The sequence below is a fragment of the Marmota monax genome, unplaced genomic scaffold (genome assembly GCF_021218885.2).
Source record: "Marmota monax isolate L192 unplaced genomic scaffold, Marmota_monax_Labrador192_F-V1.1 WCK01_AAM20220418_F8-fsc00108, whole genome shotgun sequence".
Lineage (NCBI taxonomy): Eukaryota > Metazoa > Chordata > Mammalia > Rodentia > Sciuridae > Marmota > Marmota monax.
Window position 1 is genome coordinate 5258409 of NW_026694593.1, and position 26241 is coordinate 5284649.

The following is a 26241-nucleotide window of genomic DNA, read 5'->3' on the forward strand; positions in this document are numbered from 1 at the left end:
GCACATTCTCCACTCTCAAAATGTTTGTCGGCTTCTTTCTTTGCGGTCCAGATCCTTGAGATCCGATTATATTGCTGTGTTTCTAGAGAAGATGTAGAGTGTCGATTGCTGGGTGGGGGGAGTCAGTGGGAAAAGTTCTGAAGAGTGATACCGTGAGTCAACATTGTCACAAGCAACTTTCAGCTCCTGACAGGTAAGGTTGGCACAGGCCTTAGTACTGGAGGGAGGAAGGTGCTGGGCTCAGGGCTGCTGGGCCATGTGTGACCAGCAGGTGACAGCACTGCACTGAACCACTCTAGAAACAGGAACCCCAAAATGAGGGCAAGGTCTTGAATGAAGCAAAAGCATTTACCATAAAGAATCTTACAGCTGGGCGCGGTGGCGCACGCCTGTAATCCCAGCAGTTTGAGAGGCTGAGGCAGGAGGATCACAAGTTCAAAAGCCAGCCTCAGCAATTCAGTGAGACCCTGTCTCTAAATAAAATACAAAATAGAGCTGGGGATGTGGCTTAAAAAAAAAGAATCTTACAACCTGTCTAGGGCCATAGATAGCTATAATACAAGTCAAAAGTCAAACAATGCCATTAACTTTGTTTACCATGGGTCTTGCTATGTCAACCAGGTTGGTCTCTGACTTATGGGCTTAAGATGATCCTCCCACCTCAGCCTCAGCTTCTGAAGCAGCTGGGACTACAGTTGTGCTACACCCAGATCATTCATTTTTATATATTTATTTTGGTACTGGGGATTGAACCCAGTGGTGCTTAACCATGTAGCCACATCCCCAGTCCTTTTTTAAAAATATTCTATTTAGAGCCAGGGTCTTTCTGAGCTGCTCAGGGCCTTGCTAAATTGCTGAGGCTGAGGCTGGCTTTGAATTTGTGTTCCTCATGCCTCACTCTTATCAGCTGCTGGGATTATAAGCTCTGCCACTGTGTCTTTTTTTTTTTTTTTTTCCATAGGGGATCAATCTCAGATCTCAGGTCCTTACACCTTACACATGCTGGGCAAGCACTATACCACTGAGCTATACCACCAGCCCTACCATTAGCTTTAATATAGGGTTAGAGGTCTAAAGAATTAAAGAGGCTTAGCTTTAATATAGGGTTAGAGGTTTAAAGAATTAAAGAGGCTTAGATTAATTCTGATAGGGCAGAAAAGTCTGACTTGCAAGGATAGATTAGACTATTTAGTAGTCAGAGATGGGGAAGAAATACTTCCCAGATGGTGGAGCAACATAAGCATGCATGGGGCATCTTCAGAAGTGGTGATCTATATGTTTGGAGCATAAGTTATTTTTTTTGTTGTTGTTGTTTTTTGTTTTTAAAGAGAGACAGAAGGAGAGAGAGAATTTTTAATATTGATTTTTTAGTTTTCGGCGGACACAACATCTTTGTTTGTATGTGGTGCTGAGGATCGAACCCGGGCCACACGCAAGCCAGGCAAGCGCGCTACCGCTTGAGCCACATCCCTAGCCCCTGGAGCATAAGTTTTGTGTTTGTTTTTCTGGTACTAAGGATTGAACTCAGAGGTGCTCAAGTGCGTAGCCACATCCCCAGCCCTCCCCCTTTTTTAAAATTTTGAGACAAGTTCTCACTAAGTTTCTTAGGGCCTCACTAAGTTGCTGAGGCTGATCTTGAATTTGCAATCCTGCCTTAGCTTCCCAAGTGGCTGTAATTATGGGTGTGCACCACTTTGCCCCACAGTTTTTTTGTTTTATGTATTAGAGTGTTATAATTATATGTAGTATTTGGGTTAATTTTGGCAAAATTAGGCATATAAGGAATTTGATTTTAATCTTCAATCTCCCCTCTTAAGTTGCCCTTCTCCCTCTCCTTTTCTCTTTCCTCTACTGATCTTCCTTTCACTTTTACTTATTTATTTATAGTTGTAGATGGACACAATACTTTTATTTTATTTATTTATTTTTATGCAGTGCTGACGATCGGACCCAGGCCTTCACATGCACTAGGCAAGTGCTCCATCACTGAACTACACCCCAGCCCCTCTTATTTTTTATTTTTATTTTTTTTAAAGAGAGAGAGAGAGATAATTTTTTTTAATGTTTATTTTGTTTTAGTTCTCGGCGGACACAACATCTTTGTTTGTATGTGGTGCTGAGGATCGAACCCGGGCCGCACGCATGCCAGGCGAGCGCGCTACTGCCCGAGCCACATCCCCAGCCCCCCTCTTATTTTTGATTTGTACTTTCTACATATGCATACAGGTGCAGTTCCCTTTGGTACATTTCTATATGTATATAACATGATTGTGTTAAATTTATTCCATATTTCTTTCCCTTCCTTCCTCCCTCTCATTCTCCTACTCCACTGATCTTCCTCTATGACATCCCATCCCTTCCCCCACTGCTTTCTTTCCCTTATTCTGCTCTAGCTTCCATATATGAGAGAAATCATTTGACCCTTGATTTTCTGAGACTGGCTTATTTCACTTAGAATGATGGAATATAGGCTCTTTTTTAAAAATATATTTTTAATTCTCAGTGGACCTTTATTTTATTATATGAGGTGCTGAGAATCAAACCCAGTGTCTCACACATACTAGGCAAGGACGCAATCACTGAGCAACAACCCCAGCCCAGAACATAGGTTCTTTGAGAGATAATTGAAGAAAGAAAACGTCCAGCTCATGGCCAACTTTTTAAAAGTTGCTCAAGAGTTCAGCGGGACAGCTGGGTGAGGTGGCACACACCTGTAATCCCAGCAGCTTGGGAGGATCCAGAGTTCAAAGCCGGGTTGAATGCCTCTGAGTTCAATCCCTGGTATCAAAAAAATAAAGTTCAATGGGGAAACAGTAAGTTTAATAAGGGGAGTAAAATAATGTGCTCAGTGGGGATGTGTTATATGCTTCAATAAATTTTCAGGTGAGGAAAAGGGCATATTTATAAAGTAATCAACCAGTGATACAACGTGCTTAAGTACAGGTGAGAACCCACAAGAGACCTTGGGATTTGGTGATTTTAATCTATTTATTTACCTAGATGCTAGAGATTGAACTCAGAATCTGACACACATGCTCTGTCACTGGAGCTATTAACCACAACCAAAGGATTTGATGATTTTTAATAAGCATCTTGTCTTGTTATTTTGGCACTGGGGATTGAACCCATGGGTGCTTCACCACTGATGTGTATCTACAGTCTTTTAAATTTTTATTATTTATTTGATATTGGGGATTGAATCCAGAAATGCTTAATCACTGAGCAACATCCCCAGCACTTTTTATTTTGAGACAGGGTCTCACTAAACTGCTTAGGGCCTCACTAAGTTGCTGAGGCTGGTCTTGAAGTTGTGATCCTCCTGCCCCAGCCTCTTGAGTCACTGGGATTACAGGCATGCCCCACCATGGCCAAATTTGTGTGATTTTTTAAGCATATATTTTTTTCTGATAATTTCTTCAACAAGCTTATATGGCAATAACCTTAACCTTAATAGCAGCATTCTACTTCTGTATGCTCTATTTATACACTGATCACACACTATAGGGACAGTATTAGGTACCATTACCAAAATCAGAGGAAAAGTAAGTCTTTTTATAAGAAATGTACCAGGGCTGTGGGTGGAGGAAGGGAGGGAAGGAGGGAGGGAGAGGGCCAGTGGTGTAGCTCAGCAGTAGACTCCTTTGCCTAGCATCCATGAAATCCTGGTTTCCATCCCCGTCACTGGGGGAAAAATTGTGCAAACTAGTTGGAAAAATAAGGATAAGGACAACAAAGATGCAAATACAGTAATAATTTCTGAATCCTGAATTCTGCTGCCAACTCTACCTGTTCACCTCGGTGCCTTCAACTCCCTTCTGTCCCTTGTACTGTGCTCTAGCCATGTTGGCATTCCATGACTTCCTCCAGTGCTTCCTGTGGTAGTCTCTCCCTCCTCCCTCCTGCCATGTCTTCCTATGCTCTAGACCTTGCCACTTCTTTTCCCTCTGTCTACAACTCACTTCTCTCCCACACCTTTTTCTTGTCTGATGAATTTCTACTTATCTTTTAGACTCCAGCTGGAAAATTCTACCTCCCCTGAAGCTATCCATAACCCCTCAACTTTAGTAAGTGCTCAGTTATGTAGTTCTAGAGCTGCAAAACTTCCCTATTGTAATGATCAGACTTTGTGTGATGTGTGATTTTTTATAAAATGCTTTTCTACTAAACTGTAAACTCCATGAGGACAGAGATGCTGTTTACTGTGCTCAATAAGTGTTTGCTGAAAAAATAGATCCAAAACATATTCAAGAATGTGGGGGCGGGGGCCACTGGGGCTACAGCTCAGGGGCAGAGCGCTTGCCTAGCTTGTGAGAGGCACTGGGTTCGATCCTTTTCACCACATAAAAATAAAAAAAATAAAGACATCTGTCCATCTACAACTACAAGAAAAAAAATTTTTTTTAATTAGGAGATAAGGGGGAAATAGTGTGAGGTGACAGTCTGATATCATAATATTCATTTACTTCACTCATGAGGAAGGCTTTCTTTTATTTTCTCTTGATCTATATCCATTTCTTGTAATCTCCAAACCCATAGCATAATTCACAGCAAATTAAAAGAGGAAAAGAGTAACACTTAGAAGTAAGAACACTGATATTAAGGAGAATTAACACAGCAAGAGATGACTAGGAAAACAAAAAGCAGATAATTAATTAAAATTGCAGCCTGGCATGGTGGTTCATGTCTATAATCTCAGTTACTCAGGAGACTGAGAAAGGAGGATTGCAAGTTCAAGGCCAGGGGCTGGGGATATAGCTTAGTTGGTAGAGTGCTTGCCTTGCATGCACAAGGCCCTGGGTTCAGTCCCCAGCACCAAAGAAAAAAAAAAGTTCAAGGCCAGTCTTGGCAATTTAGTGAGACTGTCTCAAAATAAAAATAAAAAGGACTGGGGATGTACTCAGTGAAAAATCAGTACTAAGTTCACCTTAGGACCAATAAATAAATTTAAAAGTGGGTTGGGAATGTAACTCAGGTGCACCTGGGTTCGATCCACAGTACCACACACATTATTTTGGTGCTGGGGATTGAACCCAGGGCCTTGTATATGTGAGGCAAGCACTCTACCAACTTATCTGTGTGTCTCCAGTCCCCCCAAAATGACATTTTTTTTTTTTGCAGCCACGTAACTGGGAGCAAACAGTATTAATTACACATACTTTGGGATCTTCACTGGGTTCCTAGATGATTAAGTTCATAGTACTCCCTCTGAGTAAACAAAAAATGGTTAAATTATGATATCTTTTTTTAAAAATGTTTATTTTTTAGTTGTAGTTGGACACAATACCTTTATTTCACTTATTTACTTTTATGTGGTGCTGAGGATCGAACCCAGGATCTTGCATGTGCAAGGCGAGCGCTCTACCGCTGAACCACAACCCCAGCCCCAAATTATGATATCTTAAATCTTTTGCATATATAAAACATTTCACTACATTTTCTTGGTCCTGTGAGGGAGGCGTAAGGTAACAATGTTTACTTACAGATGACAGACTTAGTCTTAGAGATAAATGGTTTATCCAAAGCCATACTCCAGAGGTAAATCTAGGTCTTAATGACTTCAAATCATGTTTTTTTTTTTTCCCTCACTATATAACCCACAGAAAATTAATAGTACCTTTTTTTTTTTTAATTAATCTATTTGAAACAGAACAAAGGTCGCAGGCATTGCCTTGCATGTGCAAAGCCCTCAAAGCCCTGTGTTTGATCCCCAGCAATGGGAAAAGAAAGTTGAAACAGAATGAAAATTTCAGAATGAAACAGTCCTACCTTTGGTTTGGCTGAGGTTTGGGTTTTAGTTTGGTTTTTGGTCCTGGAGATTGAACTCTCAGCCTTATACATGCTAAGCATGAGCTCTACCAAGGAGCCACACCCCCGACCCTAGCTGAGGTTTGTATCAGTTCCGGAAGAGAATGTTCAGTATGATTTAAAGCAGTCACGGAAGACTTCAGCCTGACGTTGCTGAAAATAGTTTGCAGCTTTTAATCTTTTTTTTTCTTTTGATTTTTTTATGCATTTATTTCATCCTCTATTTACTGTATGCTAGACATTATGACCAAGTACTAGGGATATGAAAATAAAAGACAAGGGCTGGGGATGTGGCTCAAGCGGTAGCAGGCTCGCCTGGCATGTGTGCGGCCCGGGTTCGAGCCTCAGCAGCACATACAAACAAAGATGTTGTGTCTGCCAAGAACTAAAAAATAAGTATTCTCTCTCAAAAAAAGTAAATAAATAAAAATAAAAGACAAGCTTCGACTAAGTGATAAATACATACAAGAAATCCAAATGGAAGTATCCAATAAACAATTGCATATGTGAGTTTAGAGCTCAAGAGAAAGATCTGAGTTAAATACCTAGATTTTATGATGAGTAGTATGTAGATAATTTTGGTAACTGTTGGTGTGGATTATCTTGACCAAGAGACTGTACATGAAGAAGAGGTGGCTATGTACATACTTAGGGAACACTAACATTTAAGAAGAGGTCATGGGCTGGGTATGTGGCTCAAGTGGTAGTGTGCTCACCTGGCATGCGTGCGGCCCGGGTTCGATCCTCAGCACCACATACAAACAAAGATGTTGCGTCCGCGGAAAACTAAAAAATAAATATTAAAATTCTCTCTCTCTCTCTCTCTCTCTCTCTCTCTCTCTCTCTCTCTTAAAAAAAAAGAGGTCAGAGAAGTCTCAGAAAGGTCACAGTAATAGAAGTTAACTCAATCATTCATTTAAAATATATGTTTATTAAACTTGTAGCCACTGTCAAGACAAAGAAGAACCTCAGGAGCCAAAAGCGTATTCCAAGGGAGGAGAAAGGTCAACAAGGTCAAATGCCACAAAAAGGGTGAAAGGATGAAGACTGAAGAGCCATAGCAATCTCAGTGATTGATGGGGGCAAGAACTAAAAAAAGGCTGGGAATGTACCTCAGTGGTCAAGTGCTTACCTTGCATGTGTGAGACCCTGGACTCTATCCCCAGCACTGCAAAACAAACAACCCAAAACTAAGTGAAGTTTGGGGAGGTAACTCAATGGTAGAGTGCTTGCCTAGCATGTTCAAGGGCCTGGGTTCGATTCTCAGTATTGAAACAAAACAAAACAAACACCTTAAATAGGAAAAATAGTAATGCATTGATAGTTAACACCTACTATGTGCCAGTGCTGTGCTAAATGGAAAAGATACAGGGGTAAGCAAGACATACTATGACATACTATGTGGAGCTTACAGTAAAATGGACAGGAGATTTTGATTCCTCATTCACTAGGACTAGGGAGATGTGATGATGATAAATGTATCTGTATGAGGCAGAAAGTTGATAGAACCCTCACTTTATTGCTCTATTTTTCTCTGAAGATGGGTGTAGATTCTATTGGAATGAGCAAGGAGTAGTGAGGAAAGGAACTTCAGGAAAAAGTAGGAAGTTTCAATTAGCCACTTGTGGGAAATAGGAAAGGGTGATTTTCCCAGTTTGGAGAGCCTAAATTTATGAAGATTCCAACCTTTGGAACTGTGTGATTTTCTTCAGAACACCAGGGGAGTAGGAAGAGAGTTATGTTGCTTTCTCTTTTGAAATAACACTCTCATCTATTTCTTTCCATACACAATGCTATCACTCTTAGGTTGCCCCTCTCTCCTCATCCTTAGACTTCCCTGTTTTCTTCTTGCTAGTAGTTTTCTCTTTTCTTCTTGCTTAGAACCAAAAACATTCTGACAAAAGTCCCTTATTCTGGGGCTGGGGATGTGGCTCAAGCGCTCGCCTGGCATGCATGTGGCCCGGGTTCGATCCTCAGCACCACATACAAACAAAGATGTTGTGTCCACCGAAAACTAAAATAAATAAATAAATTTTTTTTAAAAAAGTCCCTTATTCTGGAACTTAGAATGAGATTCTACTTTAACCTATCACCATGGTGTTCTAGGCCTTCTGTAATTTGTGGCCCTCCTCCCCTTTCCCCTGCTTCTAACCAATGCTGTCCCTGGGTATCAATCTCATGTGACCTTCTGCAATCTAGGCTTCAGGCTCCATGCTCACCAAGTAAGAATTTTTGCTTAAGCAATGTCCTTCTTTAGAACATTTTCTTCTTTATCCAAGACAATTCCCACCAAAGTTCCTTTGTCCTATTTGATAAAATGCATCCAACATCATACCCTGCAGTCATCATGAAGAGTATTTATTTCCTTTACATTTAGGAATTTATGTTCATTGTACCTTTTTTGTTTGAGACTTGGTATTGCTTTTCAGTCATTTAGTATAATAAATCTTGTTTTAATTCAATTAGGTGGTCATTTTCCTCAGGATTGGGATCAATCCTCCAGAGATGGTACAGTAGATTGGAACTGTTTCAAATTTATTGAATGGAACTGAGATTTGAACTAGGCCCTATAACTTTAAATGAATTCCATATTAGTCCCTATTCATACATCACTCAATAAATAATATTTGAGTACATCAGCCGCTCAGCCTGTGCTAGGATCTGGAGAGATTTCTTTTAACCTCTGAATACCTCTAATTTTTTTTTTTCTTCTAGTGCTAGGGATCCAACCCAGGGTCTTGCACAAGCTAGGCAAGTGGTCTACCACTGAACTACATATCCAGCTCTTGAATGCATGTAAATTGCAAGGTAGTTTTCTCCCCAAACTTCTTTCCAGTCTTTAAAATAGCTCCTAATTCAGGGCTGGGGTTGTGGCTCAACAGTAGAGCAAGGCCCTAGGTTTGATCCTCAGCAACACATAAAAATAAATAAATAAAATAAAGGTATTAAAAAAAAAAAAACAGATCCTGATTCAACTGTCCATTGAATTGCCTTAAATCTGAGACTCCTCAGTTGTTCATCTCGTGTGGAAATTGTTCCACTGTTGCTGATTGTGTTTATCTCACTGGTTCACTTGGCTTTAAGTCTCTGTTGCTGCCTCTCTCTTTTTTCTCTTTCTGTGTGTGTGTGTGTCTTGCTTACTCACTATGGGGCCTAGCCCAGTTGGTGTTGTTACCTACCCTGATCCCAGTCAGTTGAGGCTGTGTGGAAATGGTAAATCTACCCCTCCTTTCTTATAGTTCAGAGACCAAGAAGTGGGTAGAAGTGCCCACTCTGATAACACTGTCTGAGAATGCCAATGTCTCCCAGGCCACCTACTTTCCTGGGAATTTTGAGAATGTCTTTTGTCCCAGCCCCACACAGAGAAGAATCCTAGCAGGCAACACCAAGGTGGAGACCAAGCAGTACTTCTGAAGTACTCTCATTCTTCCTCCTCACTAACATTCCCAGAACCAAATGGTTTTTATAGCGGGTGGGGATGGAGGAGCAGTTCTGCTATTTGGAGAGACGTCTAGGGCTCTTTGATGAATCCTGAGCCTATGGGGCACTATGGATTAGGGCTGGTCATTTTCTCTTTTAGTTCGCTTTGTGACTCCTCTTTCTGTGGGTTCTCTCAATCAATTATTCTGGGTCTTCGCATTTCCCTTTTGGCTTCAGCCACTCTCACCTGTCCTCTTTCATCAACCAACAGCCTGACTGCCAACCACCCTAGCTTCTTGGCTCCTTAGTTCCTGGCGTGGTGACCCAACCCCATCCTGCTTTGACTGTAGAGGTGGGAGGGGAGGAGATGATTTTGGACAAGAAAAACCTCCCAAGGGCACTTTCCTGTCCTTTCCCAGGCCTCAAACCCCCAAGAACATGCTAGGCCTCCTCATTGAGGTCAGGAGGAATCAGAAGAGGTGCATGGGAAGAAATAAGGAGACCGAGGTATAAAAGCCTGAGGAGGAGGAACGGAAGGATGGGGCAGAGCGGGGGAGAGGCCAGAGACTCCCTAGGGCATAGGGTCGCCAGAGCCTTAGAGGGGAAGTGAGGGAGGATCGCGCAGGCTCTGACAGCCCAGCCCAGCGGAGGCCTCCGGGTTTCCTGTCTCTTGCCAGCTTTGCTTTCTTGTGGCATTTCTCAAGGCCTCCCCCCCGTCGGCCTGTTTCTGTGTTTCTTTTCCTCTGTCCGGGTCGAGCAACAATCCACGGTCTCCCCATCTCACTCGGGTCTCTGGTCTCCAGCTCGCCCTCCCCGCGGGGCTCTCGGGGTGGACGGTGCTCCTGGAGCCCCACCCCCGAGGAGTGCTACTGGCGGAGAGGGGCGGGAAGGCGGGGTCTAGCGGGCCTCTGGCGACACGGTTGGCCGCGGCGGCCGGGAGGCGGGTCGGAGGCGGGCCCGGCCGGGAGGCGGGCGGGGCGGCTGGGGCCGAGCCCAGAGCTCCGGGCGGTCGCATTGTTTTCCTCCGCGGATCCGCGGCGGGAGTGGGGGTTGCGACTCGGACCTAGGGCTCTCGTGACCGACAGTCCCCCGGAGCCCACATCCCAGCTTCACCCAGTTGGGACGACAGTCATCTCTCGCCTGGGCGCCAACCACAGACAGAACTCTGCGCGGTGCGGGCTGCTGGCCGCCCGCCGCGATCTCGATCCCGCTACCCCGGATCTCGGAGCAAGTACCCGGGGCAGAACCGGGTGGAGGGAGGCGGGGAGGAAGCGGCTCCGCAGGTGAGCGGCCAGCAGACACCGTGCTGGAGAGGCCAGGGGCACCCCGGGCGCTGTGCGCCTGGCTGGCAGAGAGGGTCGGCGGAGTTGGGGCGCCCCGGGGAGGAGGGACCGTGGCCAGGCACCGTCACCGCACTGCTGGGCTCAGGTCCGCGCTCCTCTTTCGACTGGGCTCTCTCCGAGTCGCCTCCCACTGGATTAGGGAACAAGAGGGGGAATATTTTGAGGCGCGCACTGTACAGAGAGTGGAAAACCTGGTCCCTTGCCTCCCCCGCAGGGTAAATAAGGTTCCGAGATTGGAGAACCGACCCTCTGGTTGCCCCTGCGGGAATGGAAAGCGGGACGCACCGTTCTGGACTTTGGTGTCAGGGCTGCATCTTCGTCCTTGTGCAAGCAGGAGTCTGAGCACCTCTTGGGGGTTGGCTTGAGCACAGAGTCGGAGAAAGGCGCCCCGAGAAACCTCGGTCCAGCTCCTCTCTCCTTCCTTCACCCCACTCGGCCCAGGGCTTTGTTAGACTAGTCTCCCAAGGAGAAGAGCCGAGTGGCGACTGCATCCCAGCTCACCGACTCCGTTCAGCGCCGGCCTAGGGCCCGCCCTCGTCGGTTCCCAGCCTCTGGCCCTGTTTCCCTGGCTTGCGAGACCCGCCTCCGCTCCCCAACCCCCGCTCTCGTCCCCTCTCAGTCTGAGCTTGCAGGCCCCTTCAGCCCCTCCTCCCGCTAACGTGGCTCTGGGACCCGGTCCCGGCCCAGACTCTGCTACCCGCCCCTCCTCGGAGCCCCGGATCCAGCGAGGGGGAGACACGTCGAGCCCCTGGCCCCAGGCCCAGCTCACACGAAGCTCTAGACACCTGGATTATCCTCGTTGGGGGCTGGGTGGGAGGGAAGATAGGTGCCGAACCTGGGGCTGAGAGCAAAGCGTTGGGGAAAGGTCTTGGATAAGGGAACGCGCCTAATCCGTGAGGCTTCTGGGTGCACCCTAGCTCCCCCTGAGGAAGGTGGACCCGGGCGGGCGACCAGCCCAGGGCTTCCTGCTATTGTCCCCAGCCCGGTCTCCCCTTCCCCAACCCTTCCCCATCTCTGCTAGACTCTGGCTATGACCTCCGCCACTCCCCAGAGGTGGCTGCCCAGCCAGGAGGAGAGAGAAGGGCTGTTTCCTCTTCCCATCAAGGAGAGGTTCTAGAAGGGGGAGAAAGAGTTGGCCAGGTCTCTCCCTACAATTCCTCCAGGTCTCAGTAAGCCTCTCCCCAAGTCAAGGGGATGGGTAGGAGGTACCTAGATGCTGCTCCCCAAAAACATCTATGAAAAGCCCTCTTTAAAGATGTGTCATAGTGGAGTCTAGGGGCAAGGCAGAGGCCGACCAAGTGTTTTTAGAGGCGGACTAATCCAAGTGTGCAGTGTGTGGGGGGGTCTATGTGAAGGGGGGTTAGATAGGAGGGAGACAGGGCCTGCTTTCTCAGGGAAGAAGGAAGGGGCTGGGGGTCCTTGTTATCAGAGCATTTTGCTGGAAATGAAGAGCATGCAAATGAAATGCAAATTAGCCTCTATTGTCCCTAGCCAGGGCGCTTTTGCTAAGAAGGCTTTTGGATTCTGAAGGTTTTAATATGGGAGTGATCTTCATGCCCCACAAACTCTCCCATTACCCCTTTCCCCAAGGCTGGTCTTGCCGTTTCAGGAGTTTCTGGCTAGGGACCATCCCCTGCCCTCATATCTCTAGCTGCCAACACCTTTAAAACCAAACTAAATAGCATCTCCCCTCCCCCTCTTCCCAAGCGGCATCTCCCTACACTAGAAGACTTTTCCTGAATTTTCACATTTACTTGTAAGAGATTCGGGGCAGGAGGTGTAACTCAGGCTCTTCCCTCTTTTTGTCCCTTTTTCCATCAGGTTGGAGGTCTCCTCTCCCCTTCGGAGGTCTCCTAACCCCTTCAATCCCCCTAGGAGTTACCATCCCAGGTAAGGAAGCAGGGGATAGAGCAGGGACATCCTGGGAACAGGAAGAGGGTCCGGCTGTTCTCCCCACTTGCCAGCCAGAGACCAAAGTAGTTTCCAGGGTGAAGATAACAGTTGCCCAGGGCAACTTGGGGGGGGGCAGTAGGGGAGCTTAGGAGACAAGCTGTGTCCCTTCCCCTTCCCCTGGGAGTTCCAGCATCCGGAAACAGGGGATGGGGGAAGGAGGCTGGCTCAGCCTTTCACACCAGAGGGTCCTTAGCTAACCGACTGTTCTGCCCCTGGGGAAGGGGTCATCATTAGGTGTTCCTGCCCCCTCCCCTCCTCCAGCTCTCTTGGGGCCCCACCTGACGTCAGCCTCCCCACCAGTGACGCTGGATTGGGGGTGAGGGGAAGAGTAGAAATAATGGGGAGATGGAAGGCTGGGCCTGTAAGCCTAGGGTTTCTCCTTTAGGGGACATGGTGGGAAGGGCAACTAAGGATTGTTGTGATCCCTTCACAAAGAAAGGATTCTTCCTGACCTGATTTCAGGAGCCTCCTCAGCCCCTGACTTCAGTTTCTGGGGAAGGCAGGAAGCTGGTGTGCATCTCCCACTGGGGGACCAGCCAGGGTCAGCTGGCTGGGGGAGGCTGATGGGCGGGAATAAGACCTGCCTCACCATCCCCTCTACATATCCATCTTTCCAGGACTTCGGGCTACAATTGCCTGCCATTTAATTATTTATATTTCAATTTTAGAGGCAGCCTGATGAGGAAAGACAGGGACAGAGGGGCATATTCCACTATTTCACCTCACCAGTCCATTCTGTTTCTGGCTCCCATAGAGGGCCAGTCTACAACTGACCCCCACCCCCATCAAGTACATGCGCTGGTTCTTTGGAGCCAGGGAGGGAACAGGGGGCTAGGAGAGGCTGGGAGGGGGCACAGTGGTCCAGGAGACAGCTGCAGCCAGAGCTAAATTTAGCCTCTGATCTGGCTTTGATGCAGATTCATTTTTGGCCAAGATGGTCCCCCCCCAGCTCCCCTCCCTGTCCAGCTTTTTCCTTAGCTGTGGGAAGGACCCCCTGGAGCATGGGCTTAGATGGGGACAATGACCCCTAGGCTGCCCCCCACACCCACCCTGTTCTTCTTGGATCCTAGAGGACCATGGCTGCCGCACAGCTGCCTCAGCCTGGGCACCGTGCCTGAGTCACTCCCAGTGTGGGGTGGGGGTCTGAGAGGGAGAGAGAAGTAGACTTGGTGCCCTCTTTCTCTTCCCAGTGCCAAGGAGCCACTATTTATAATGTCAAGGCTTCAGTGTCTAATTATAGCTGGGAAGGGGTTAACACCAGGGGGGGCAGGAGGTGTCACCTACCAAATGTCCCAGACTCAGTCAGGAGAGAAAAGGAGAGGATGAGTGAGAAGCCTGGAGCTACAGGCCTGTCCTGTCCTTACCTGGGGTCACGAAGGCAGGCCTCACACTAGCCAGTTCGGGCCAGTTGGAGAAGCAAGATCCTTGAGTGACAGTGACAGCTGGCTGGGACTAGGATAGAGCAGCAGAGAGGTTCTTGGCCCCACCCCACAGGGTCTTCTGGGGATAGACTGGGAGAGAAGCTGACTATTAGATGGAGGGAACTTGGCCCCTTGCCCCACTTTTCTGTTTCTCCTTTCAGGGCCAGCATATGGGTGAAGGGGCACCCCCTGGGGCCTGAGCTGCCCCACACAGGATGCTCCGTGTCCCCTACTTCATGCCCCTGCTGCTGCTCCTGCTGCTGCTCTCACTTCCCTATACCGGAGCCACCTTTCCCCAGGACCCCCTCCCTCTGTTGATCTCTGACCTACAAGGTGAGTGACCCTTTCCACCCCACCCCTCTCGGTGAGCGAGCAGAGATGAGGCCAACATGGGGTACAGGGTGGGAGAAGGCCCCAGCCTCAAAGAAGCGAAGAGCCTGAGCAGCCAAGGGCACGGTCAGGCCCAGGAGAGGCTGGGAGGGGCAGCTGGTGCCTCAGGTTCATTCTTTCTTTTCCCTGGGACTGCTTTCTTCACTTAGAGACAGTGTGATCTGATGGTTAAAATGTCCTCTTAGGGTTAAGGCTGTAGCTCAGTGGCAGAGGCTTGCCTAGCACGTGTGAGGCACTGGGTTGGATCCTTAGCACCACATACAAAAAAAAAAAAAACAGCAAATAAAATAAAGGTGTGCTGCCATCTACAATTACCAAAAAAAAAAAAAAAAAAATCCTGTTAGCCAGGTGGGATTGTGTCTACCTAAGCTGCACTAAGTGGCAAAGCACCCTTGGGTTCAATCGGGAGTGCCGTGAAAAAGGTCGTGGTGGCAGTGGTGGGATGCTCATGGGGACACATGCCTAGAATCCCAATGACTCAGGAGTCCATGCCAACTTTAGCAAGATCCTGTCTCAAACTAAAAACAACAAAAACTGGGAATGTAGCTAAGTTGTAGAGCACCCCTGGGTTCAATCCTCAATACCAGAAAAGAGAAATAAAATGCCGGGCACAGTGGTGCATGCCTGTGATCCCAGTGAACTCAGTGAGACCTGTCTCTAAATAAAATACAAAATAGGGCTGGGGATATGGCTCAGTGGTCGAGTGCCCCTGAGTACAAAAGAAAAAAATAAAAATAAAAATAAAAAGAAGATGAGCTTGGTGACACATTCTTTTAATCCCAGCAGTTTGGGAGGCTGAGATAGGAGGATCGCAAGTTCAGGACAGCCTCAGCAGTTTAGCAAGGCCCTAAGCAACTTAGTGAGATCATGTCTCAAAATAAAAAGAGGCAGGGTTGAGGTTGTAGTTCAGTGGTAGAGCACTTGCCTGGCATGTGTAAGGCACTGGGTTGGATTCTCAGCACCACATATAAATAATGAAAGGTCCATCGACAACTAAAAAAAATTATTTAAAATAATAAACAAATAAAAGGGTTAGCTCAGTGGTAAAGGACCCCTGGTCTAAATTCTAGTGCAAAATATGTTAAATAAAATAAAATAAATAAAAAGGACTGGGGGTATAGCTCAGTGATAGAATGCTTGCCTATCATGCACAGGGCCTTTGGTTAGATCCCTAGTCCACAAAACAATAAAAGAAGGTGAACTCACAGCCAGTTTACATTCCTGCTAAGTTGCTCACTATCTTGGTGACCTTTGTTAAGCTTATTTAACTTTTCTTTGCCTCAGTCTCCTCATCTGCAAAATGAAGATAATAATAGTGTTCTACCTCATGGGGTTATTTAGGGATGAAATGAGATAAAACATGTAAAGTGATGAGAACACTGTCTGGCACAAACTAAATGCTTTACATTTATTTGTTGTTATTATTATTAGTCACAAAGTAAAGGCCTGGATCCCAACACCCCAACACCTCCTTTTCTATCACTTGTACTACCACTAAGCCTAGGTCTTTTTTTTTTTTTTCTTTTTAAATATTTTTTTCAGTTGTAGATGGACAAAATATCTTTATTTATTTATTTTTATGTGGTGCCCAGGATCGAACCTAGGGCCTCACACATGCAAGGCAAGTGCTCTACCACTGAGCTACAGCCCCAGCCCAAACCTAGGTCTTACTATAATGGAAACCAAGCCCAGTATTTCTGAAAACTTTTATCTGTTTGCAGTCCCTGTTATATATCTAGGATTTAGAGCAATTTTAAGGAAGGAAGAACTGCAATTGGGTTTTGGGGAGTAATTGTTGGGGAACAGATCTGAACAGCAAATACTTACATGAGCCAAATGCAATTCTAAGCACTTTATGAAGTTAAATCAATTATCCCTGGACTCTGAGCTCTCTGTGAACACTGATGACTGTGGTTTCCATAATCAGGCCGGGTGGATGCTGGAGTTGGTCAGGAGAGGCAAAAACCCTGGAGGGCTGAGGTGACCTGCGAAGACCCTTGAGGGGAGAGTGCAGAGAGGGCTGGTTGAAATGGAGGAAGTAAATGCTCCAGATGGGACAGCACACAAGGTGGGTGGGGAATTGTTAACCCAAAGGCAGTTCCAAGAAAGGACTGGACTCAGCTCTAGAGTTATACAGACCTAGATCTAAATGAGCTCATGCAATTCCCTTAATTTTCCTGAGCCTCAGGCTCCTCATCTGCAAAATGGGGTCAACATTAGCATTTACCTCATAGGATTAATGTACTAAGTAAGATCTAAAGTGCTACACAAGCTGGGCACAGTGGTGCACACCTCCAATCCCAGCGACTTGGGAAGCTGAGGCAGGAGGATCACAAGTTCAAAGCCAGCTAACTTAGAGAGGCCCCAAGCAACTAGTGAGACCCTGTCTCAAAATAAAATATAAATAAAAAGGGCTGGGGATATGGCTCAAAGGTTAAGCACCCCTGGGTTCAATCCCTGGTAACAAGTTAATAAATAAATAAATTTTTAAAATGAATAATAAAAGGGGCCTGGGGATATAGCTCAGTGGTAGAGCACCCCTGGGTTCAATCCTTAGTACCAAAACAAAACAAAACAAAACAAAAAACAAATAAATAAAATAAAGTGCTAACACAGTGCTTAACAGAGATTAATTAAGTGCTCAGTGTTACTGGCATCATTTTTATTAATAGCTTTTGGTTTCCTCTCATCTTTCCCTGTGTGTGGCTGGGTTTCATGTGGCTGTTGTGGTGTTGGGAGTGCGTGTATCCTGGCTGGCCCTCAGCACTTCACCTCTCTGTGTCCTCCAGGTATTTCCCCATTATCCTGGTTCCGGGGCCTGGAGGATGATGCTGTGGCTGCAGAACTTGGGCTAGACTTTCAGAAATTCCTGACCTTGAACCGGACCTTGCTAGTGGCTGCCCGGTAAACTGGCCGAGGCACAGTTGTGGGGCAGACATGCATGCTCCTGGGCAGACATGGGACCTGCATGGCCACTGCAGCATCTTGCAGGGGACACATGCAGGTGCACAAGCCATGGGACACGGATATGCTTGGACCCAGAGCACAAATGCCAAGGCATGGAATAAAGGGAGGGAAGGGAGCAGGAGGTCTGTGGTTTGTCCCTGAGCAGGTGACCGTGGCTAAGGTGGGGGGCTAAGGAGCTCAGGTGGGGCACCTTGGCTCAGCTCTGATCCTCGTTACCTACCCCTTCAGGGAACACGTTTTCTCCTTCGATCTTCAAGCCCAAGAAGAAGGGGAGGGGCTGGTGCCCAACAAGGTGAGGGGCTATGTGGGAGGAGGTGCAGGCATTGAGATGAGCTGGGAAAGGTCTAACAGTGGTCAAGTGGGTGGGAAGGAGGATCTGAGAAGAGCCATAATGTGGGGGGTCCAGATTGCCTCACAGTGTTCTACTTCTCCTTCAGTATCTAACATGGAAGAGCCAAGATATGGAGAACTGTGCTGTCCGGGGAAAGCTGACGGTGAGGAATAGAAAGAGCATCTAGGGGGAGAAAGAGGCCTCTAGCTTCTGCCCAAGGGTCTTCTACCATGCCAAAGTTCCTACCCACTTTTCCATCCTAGGCCACCGAGGACAATGGGAAGGAAAGAGGATTAATGCTTTTTAGTTCCCTTTATATTCCTCACAAAAAGGGAAAATGAGGCTCAGAGAGGCCAAAGGACGTGGCCAAGGCTGCAGGGCTAGCAAATAGTGTAGCTGGGACTTTATCCCACATCATTCTGATTGGCTCAGGGTAGTAGCCTTACTTCTTGTGACCCCTAGTCCCAGTCCCAGCAACCTGTCACTGACCTAGAATTTTGGGTTCTCTAGGACGAGTGCTACAACTACATTCGTGTTCTCGTTCCCTGGGACTCCCAGACGCTGCTTGCCTGTGGAACGAACTCATTCAGCCCTGTGTGCCGCAGCTATGGGGTACAAAGAAGAGGGTGGGGGGGAGGATTGGTTGGGAGGAGAACTCATGCTGGGCAGTCAGTTCAACGTGAAGGGACTAAGAACTGGGTCAAGGAATGAGAGTGCCCAGAATGCAAGGGTCCAGAAGGCATCAAGGGGACATGCAGGGGTGGGTTATGGAGCCTGACTCCAAGATGCCAAAGATACCAGCAACCTGCTCCCTCTGCCCCCAGATAACTTCACTGCAGCAGGAGGGTGATGAGCTGAGCGGGCAGGCTCGGTGCCCCTTTGATGCTACCCAGTCCAACGTGGCCATCTTTGCAGGTATGCACCTGGGCATGTGGCTGGAGGGAGCTCCTACCTTACACCTCTCCTACCTGGTCTTTCCCCTGTGTCCTTGAGTGGAGGGTTGAGGTAGGGGCCAGGTCCAGGTCCAGGTCGGGGTGTGGATAGCCAAATAAGATGCAGGATGCAGACCCCTGGCCTCACCTACCCATCCCTCCAGAGGGCAGCCTGTACTCAGCCACAGCTGCGGATTTCCAAGCCAGCGATGCTGTTGTTTACAGAAGCCTTGGGCCTCAGCCCCCGCTCCGCTCCGCCAAGTACGACTCCAAGTGGCTGCGAGGTCAGGGCGGGCCTGGGGGAGGAAGCCTATTCTTGGGGTGAAGGTGCAGAGGGAGGACTGTGTGGGGATCAGGCAGAGGGTGTGGCAGTAAGCTCATGTATACAATAGGGAGAGGACTTTCTGGGCAGATATAGATGCTCTTCCATACCTTTGCCTGTCACTCCCCACCTCAGAGCCACACTTTGTCCATGCCTTGGAACATGGAGATCATGTCTACTTCTTCTTCCGAGAAGTCTCTGTGGAGGATGCCCGGCTGGGTAGGGTAAGGAGATGGGCACCAGGGATGGGTAGTGGAGGGTTCTTTTGGGTCCTAAGGAGCCAGTGTGAATCTGGGGAAGATTCTGGGACCCTAATCTGCACAGCACAATCCCCTGGACTCTGAGCCCCCACCTCAGTGTGGCCCTCAATTCTACCCTCACATTCAGCTGTGAGCTTCATCCTGACCCAGATTGACCTACCATGCTGTACCCTTAGCTGCAGCCTTAATCTTTGTCTTGGTGCTCTTAACTCACCACCTCCCTCTCAGCTAGTGGACTCTCACTTTCCTCTTCCCCACCGGCACAGGTGCAGTTCTCCCGGGTGGCCCGTGTTTGTAAACGTGACATGGGTGGCTCCCCTCGGGCCTTGGACCGCCACTGGACATCCTTCCTGAAGCTGCGGCTCAACTGCTCTGTCCCCGGGGACTCTACGTTCTATTTTGACGTCTTGCAGGCCTTGACTGGGCCTGTGACCCTGCATGGCCATTCTGCTCTCTTTGGAGTCTTTACCACCCAGACCAATAGGTTGGTACCAAGCTGAGCACCAACAGTACGACTCCAAGTGGCTGCGAGGTCAGGGCGGGCCTGGGGGAGGAAGTCCCCTGTCTCACCAACATCCAAACTCCCCTCTCAAAGCCTATATATTGATGAGCCAGGTGTGTTGGTTGCATCTGTCATCCCCGCTACTTGGGCAGCTGAGGCAGGAGGATCACAAGTTTGAGGCCAGTCTCAGCAAGATCCTATCTCAAAATAAAAAATAAAAAGAGGTGGGAGGTAGCTAGTGGTAGAGTTCTCTGGGTTCAACCCAGTACTACCCCTGCGCCCTCCCAAAAGCCCACTGATGAGGGCAGTGAGAGAAAGCTTTAAGCAAAACCAGTTTGCTGTCCACCTTTTATTCTGGCAGCATGGCACCCAGAAGCTGCCCTGTCCCTTAGTGTCTGTCCCCTAATATGGTACGCAAAATGAGGCCACCACTTCCTACCTAGTGGAGCTATGCAGTCCCTCTCAACCAACATTTATCCTGCATTTTTTTTCTGGCTCCCTCCAGCATCCCTGGCTCTGCAGTCTGTGCCTTTTACCTGGAAGACATTGAACATGGGTTTGAGGGCAAGTTCAAGGAACAGAGGAGTCTGGATGGTGCTTGGACGCCCGTGTCTGAGGACCGGGTCCCCTCACCCAGGTACCCAGATAGTGTTGGCTTTTGGGGGACAGAAGTAAGCATTATCTAAATGGGATAGGGAGGAGGGGTAAGGTGTCCAAGGCCTGGGAGGGGGGTTAGCAGTGTGTTGGCCATGGGATTGAAGAGCTGCAACAGGGATGGGAACAGTTGTGCAAGAGTCTGTGTGGAGGGCACAGGGGTTACCAAGTATTTTTAGGAGCAGTGGTGGGACACAGAACCTAACTAAGCCCACGTTCCCCACACTAAGGCAGCCCCTTCTCATGTGCCCACCAGGCCAGGATCCTGTGCAGGTGTGGGTGGGGCAGCCCTCTTCTCCTCTTCTCGAGACCTTCCTGATGATGTCCTGACCTTCATCAAGGCTCACCCACTGCTAGACCCTGCTGTGCCACCTGCCACCCACCAGCCTCTCCTCACTTTCACTAGCAGGTATGGGGCTAAAACCACTAGCTAGCACCTCCTGCCCTCAGCCCCTCTCCTCTTTCTCTGACCCTAGAAGGTAAATCACATGATGAGTACTTCACGGGAGGAAGTACTCATGAAGGTGGAAGGGAGAGAGCTAAGAAAGGAGCCCTGGAGTGAGGAGTCAGGATGCAAGAATGGGAACCAGGACGCCTGGGCTCTCCTTGAATGCTCTAGCTGAACAGGTTACGCTGACCTGAGGCCTATTGCTCCAGGGCTCTACTAACCCAGGTAGCTGTGGATGGCACGGCTGGTCCCCACAGAAACACTACCGTCCTGTTCCTTGGCTCCAATGATGGCAGGGTGCTGAAGGTGCTGCCTCCAGGCGGGCAACCTGAACCTATCCTATTGGAAGAGATTGATGCCTACAGCCCCTCCCGGTGAGCCTTCTGGAGGGCGGCCCCTGCAGAGCTGGAGGGGAGTGGAGGTACAGACGGGGAAATGGGAATGGGTTGGGAATTCCAACATTAGTTTCTTTTTTTAGGACAGGAGCTGTGGGATAGAGAAAGGGGCTTGGTAAAAAGACCAGATAGTGAGTTGGGGCAAGGTGATTCCATGGATTGTGCTTGGTTGCTCCTGCACCTCCTCACCTTCTGCTCATCACTTCTCCAAGGGAAAGGTAGCCCCACCTGCCCCATCCTGAGTCCTTCTGGCCTCACCCTAGGTGCAGTGGGAAGCGATCAGCCCAAACAGCAAGACGGATCATAGGGCTGGAGCTGGACATTGAGGGTCACAGACTCTTTGTGGCTTTTTCTGGCTGTATTGTCTACCTCCCTCTCAGCCACTGTGCCCGGCATGGGGCCTGTCAGAGGTAAGAGGGGTCTGAGGCCTGGCACTGCCTGGGCAAGCTTCCTGGGCCAGCAGTAGCACAGAAAGATCCACAGGTGGCAGGGAGATATAAGGGATGTTTGGGTGAAAGAGTGCTTTGGGCATTCTGAAGGTGGGCAGGCAGCAAGCAAGGTCTGGAGTAGAGATCGGGGCCGATGCGATGGGAATGTAAGGCTGGGAGTCTCCTGTGAACCAAGGTGAAAGAAGAGGCAGCAGAATGGAAGGGAATAGAGTGGAGTCCCAGCCTCACATGACTCGGTCTCCCCTAGGAGCTGTTTGGCTTCTCAGGACCCATACTGTGGATGGCATAGTTCCAGAGGTTGTGTGGACATCAGGGGAACTGGTGGGTAAGTAAGGAGCCCCTGAATCTTCTGAGGATTACATTCCCTACCACTAAAAGAGGGCTAGGATGCAAGATGGGGACAAGGTGTAGAATTGCCCTGAGCCACTTCCTTTTCTTCCTAGGACTGATGTGGATCAGGTTGGCAACCAGGAATTCACAGAGCATGGTGAATGCCAAGGTAAAAAGCAGGGGTGGCAACAGCTGCAGCCAGAGGTGCACATGGTTCTGATAGCCAGACACGTCCCAGGCATGGGTTTTTGTCTTTCTGGCCTTCTGTGGCACAGTCACCTCCATCAGTTCTTCATGAAGCTTCCCTCTGACCCCATCTTTACCCTCTCTCTCCCATTTTCATAGATGGAGCTACTGGGAGTCAGTCAGGCCCTGGGGATTCTGCTTATGGTGAGTCCTCTTGTCCCAGCCTCACCTTCCCTTACTTAGCCCACACACCCAGGTCTGTGTCCCATGGCAGCAGCAGACCAGTACCCGGACCTCACAAAAGGTCAGGACCCTCCTGACATCCAGCATATAAGCTCAGTACTTGGATACAGAAGGATGCTTAATAAGTGGCTTATGAACAAATAAATCAGAGAATGTCCTGCATGGTTAGCCCTTCCCCATGCCCAGACCAGAGTAGAGGCTGAAGTTGGGGCCTCTTGGGTTCCACAGTGGGAGGGATCCCCTGGGTGGGTGTTGGGTGGAGAGCAGGAGCCTCACTGGCTCTGACCTGGTCTTTGTCGCCAGTGTTTCTGAGTCCTGGCCCTTCCCCTGAGACCCCCAGTCCCCCCAGTGATGCCCACCCCGGGCCCCAGTCTTCCACTCTTGGAGCTCACACTCAGGGTAAGGGGGTTAATTGGGAGGGACAGGAGTGAAGTGTGGGGCTGCTGACTCCTGGCGAGTTCTAAGCCTGGCACTGACTGGTGTTTGGTCTCTAATGCCTGTTTGGAGTCTCCCTTCCCAGATGCCCCACCTCCTTCTGCACGGACGATTTGGCGGTTCTTCTTGGCATGGCTACAGGGGCCAGGACTGGGCTGGGGACTCCCCAGGCCCATGCTCTAGCCTGTGTGTGAGGGGCAGTGCTTTGGACTGCGTGTGTTGAGGGGGGAGGGGAGGGGAATCCCAAGGAAGGAAGGTCAAGGCCGCGGGAGTAAAGCTAAGCAGCAGGGGAGGTGGTAGAGGACCCTCTAGGCCTGGCACCACCCGTGCACCCCCTACCCTAGGCTGAGCCTCCCTCTCCCTCTGGGTTGGCAGGTGTGCGCCGGGACCTCCTCCCGGCCTCGGCTTCCCGCTCTGTCCCGATACCGCTGCTCTTGGCCAGTGTAGCCGCAGCCTTCGCCCTGGGCGCCTCAGTCTCTGGCCTCCTGGTTTCCTGTGCTTGTCGCCGAGCCCACCGACGTCGGAGCAAAGACATCGAGACCCCGGGGCTCCCACGACCTCTCTCCCTCCGCAGTCTGGCCCGCCTGCACGGCGGCGGCCCCGAGCCCCCGCCACCCTCCAAGGACGGGGAGGCCGCCCAGACGCCGCCGCAGCTCTACACCACCTTCCTGCCTCCCTCCGAGGGCGGACCCCCGCCCGAGCTGGCCTGCCTGCCCACGCCAGAGTCCACCCCAGAACTGCCGGTCAAGCGCCTCCGCGCCGCAGGAGGGCCCTGGGAATGGAACCAGAACGGCAACAACGCCAAGGAGGGCCCGGGACGGGCGCGGGCCGGCCCGGCGGGCGGGTGCGCGCCGCGCGTGCTGGTGAGGCCGCCGCCGCCGGGCTGTCCCGGGCAGGCGGTGGAGGTGACCACGCTGGAGGAGCTGCTGCGCTACCTGCACGGCCCGCAGCCCCCCGGGCCGGGCGCCCAGCCCTCGATCCCGGCCTCCGCGGCCTTCACCTCGCGGGCGCCCCCGCCGGAGCCCGGGCCCGGCCTGTTGGCCGACTGCAGTCCCCTCCCGCGCGAGTGCGCGCCTCCGCTGAGGCTGGACGTGCCCCCCGAGGGCAAGTGCGCGGCCCCCTGCGCGCGGCCCGCGCTCTCCGCCCCGGCGCCCCGCCTCGGGGTCGGGGGGAGCCGACGGCCGCCTTCAGCCCACCGTGCGCCCCCAGCCCTGCTCACCCGAGTCCCCTCAGGGGGCCCCGCCAGGTACTCCGGGGGGCCCGGGAGGCACCTCCTCTACCTGGGACGGCCGGAGGGTCACCGAGGCCGCGCTCTGAAGAGGGCGGACGTCGGGGCGCCGCAGTCGACTCCGAGGCCGCCCCTCCTCGGGCCGGCCGCTCGCCTGGCTGTGCCCGACGGCAGCCATTTTAACTTTTAAAGGAGCTGCTCCACCGCCTCACCGGGGCCCTTGAGGCCCAGGTCCTCGAACAGGTCACCTCCGGCCTTCTGGACTCCAAGTCCCCGGGGTCCCTGCTGGCCCCGGGCTTATTTATTGACTGTCTTTCCCCCAGTCCTCAAGAGGAGTGGGAGGTAGAAGCCGTCCCTCAGCGAGCCACATTCCGGGACTGGCAGACCTCCATCCCCTCTCCCTTCCAGCCAAGCTGCCTTAACTCGCCCTCGGGGCTGCTTCCACGGACCGAGCCCCGGGCGGGCCGCACGGCGGGCGGGCGGGCGGGCGCGCGCGCGGGCAGACGTGGCTGGGGCCACGCAGCGTCATGCCGCGTCTCGGGCCTCTCGGGACTGGGACGTGCCTCCTCCTACTGTGTAGGAGCCTCCGCTCCCCAATACAGCTGTGTCCCTGAGCTGCTGCCTGACTACTCGCTGTGGGGCGGGCACGGGGCGTGGGGTCGGTCGGCTCCAGCGTGGGGCGCCTTCGCCCAGAACCTGCCTTCACCTGGCCTTGAGCTCTCCCCAGTAGCGGGAAGGCTGCGGCCCCACAGGGACGGCCAGCCTGGTTTCCCGAAGGCGGCACGCGAAGGAATGGTGTGTGGGGACGAGCCAGGACCCAGGGGACGCGCCGCAGGGCCAGGGGGCTGGGGAAACACGCGAGCACGTGCCTGGCTCGAGATCGGTTCTACGGGGTGGGGAGGAAATTTTGGAGGAATAAAATGAAGCTGCGGCGTGACTTGAGTTTTAGATCAGGAAATCTTGTCCCAAAGAGAATTGGGCTGAAAGAGGTTGGATCGCTTGAGGGGTAAAGCTGCGGGAAACAGCGAAGCACTCGGCCTTGCTGGCGGCAAAGGTTTCCTGGAGTGCTTCCCCTTCAGGTAGCGGCGGGGGTGGTCGCCAGGGCGTGTTTCGTGGCGCGCAGGCGTAGCCTCGCTCCGCCGACGCTCCGGCCACGCGCCGCAGGAGCCCGCTCGCCCGCGCTCGGCCTGCGCGTGCGCACCGCGGTGTTCCATTTTTCTGGCTGGTGTTGGTTGCAGATACCTGTTCATTACTTTGGGTACCAATGGGAGGGACGAATGCCCACCTGCCTCGCCCACACCTTGCGTTGAGGACAGTTAAGGCTTGTGCGGGTGGTGACTGCTTTTGAGGATTTGCAAGTCAGGTTTTTCTTCCGCGCGTGGCCGCAGCGTCCGCCCGGTTTGCGCCCTAGTCCGTTCCTGCGGCGCCGCCTGGAGGCCGCACTCAGCCCTGCAGCCCCTGGAAGCCTCCCCGGTGGCTCACCGTTCGCCCCACTGCTGCTCTTTTGATTAGTTCGGTACGGGATTTAACCAGGGCGCATGACCCCTGAGCCTCGTCCCCAGCCCCTTCTTTTATTTTTACTGAGAGACCGCGATCTTCCCGCTGCAGCCGCTGGGATTGCAGGCTTGCGCCGGCTTCGTTTGCTCCCAAATGTTCGTGGCGGGAAACTTGGGAGAAGAGTCTCCTGGAGAGAGCGGAGCTTGCTTCTGCTTCCCCGTTTACTACTTGAGACCTCCGTTCTGCCCTAGGCCCCTGTTTCCTCCTCCCTGAGCACCAGGGTGTGCCAGCGCTTCCGAAGGAGAAGTCGGGGGATGGCTCCTTCATCATCCGCTCACGCTTAGGGTCTTCGAACCTTTGCGATCTGGTTTTTAATGAGCAAGGCTTTCCCTTTGCATCCTCATAACTCCACTTGTACGTTTAACCCTCAAGGTGGGTTTTTTTTTTTTTTGGGGGGGGACCAGGGATTGAACTCGGGCACTCGACCACTGAGCTATGTCCCCAGTCCTATTCTGTATTAAGAGACAGGATCTCACTGAGTTGCTTAGTGCCCCGCTGTTCCTGAGGCTGGCTTAGGCTGACTTTGAACTCCTGAGCCGCTGGGATAACAGGCTTAACCCTCAAGGGTGTGTGTGTGTGTGTACCCAGGGCCTTGTGCATGCCAGGCAGGCACTCTACCAACTGAGCTATACCCCAGCCCAGCCCTCAAGGTTTTGATATGTCCTCTGAG

The 26241-nt window shown here is 50.9% G+C and overlaps 1 protein-coding gene across 8 annotated transcripts; it reads left to right on the forward strand.

Annotated features, from left to right (window-relative positions):
* Positions 1-10190: 10190 nt before the first annotated feature.
* Positions 10191-24628, forward strand: Sema6c (semaphorin 6C). 8 transcript variants are annotated; one of them, XM_058571982.1, is made up of 20 exons: positions 10191-10508; positions 12390-12458; positions 14104-14275; positions 17122-17236; positions 17528-17591; positions 17737-17793; positions 18141-18242; positions 18455-18545; positions 18727-18846; positions 19020-19108; positions 19411-19628; positions 20152-20283; positions 20557-20709; positions 20958-21122; positions 21407-21553; positions 21840-21917; positions 22036-22091; positions 22268-22312; positions 22655-22750; positions 23162-24628. In XM_058571982.1, the coding sequence occupies exons 3-20, from the start codon at positions 14158-14160 to the stop codon at positions 24202-24204; spliced, it is 2889 nt and encodes a 962-aa protein (XP_058427965.1). In that variant the 5' UTR covers positions 10191-10508; positions 12390-12458; positions 14104-14157; the 3' UTR covers positions 24205-24628. The 8 variants fall into 8 exon arrangements, with proteins under 8 accessions (XP_058427965.1, XP_046277533.1, XP_046277534.1 ...); XM_046421577.2 differs by having other exon boundaries at positions 10191-10452; XM_046421579.2 differs by lacking the exons at positions 10191-10508; positions 12390-12458 and adding an exon at positions 16260-16400 and having other exon boundaries at positions 14154-14275; positions 17122-17336.
* Positions 24629-26241: the final 1613 nt, after the last annotated feature.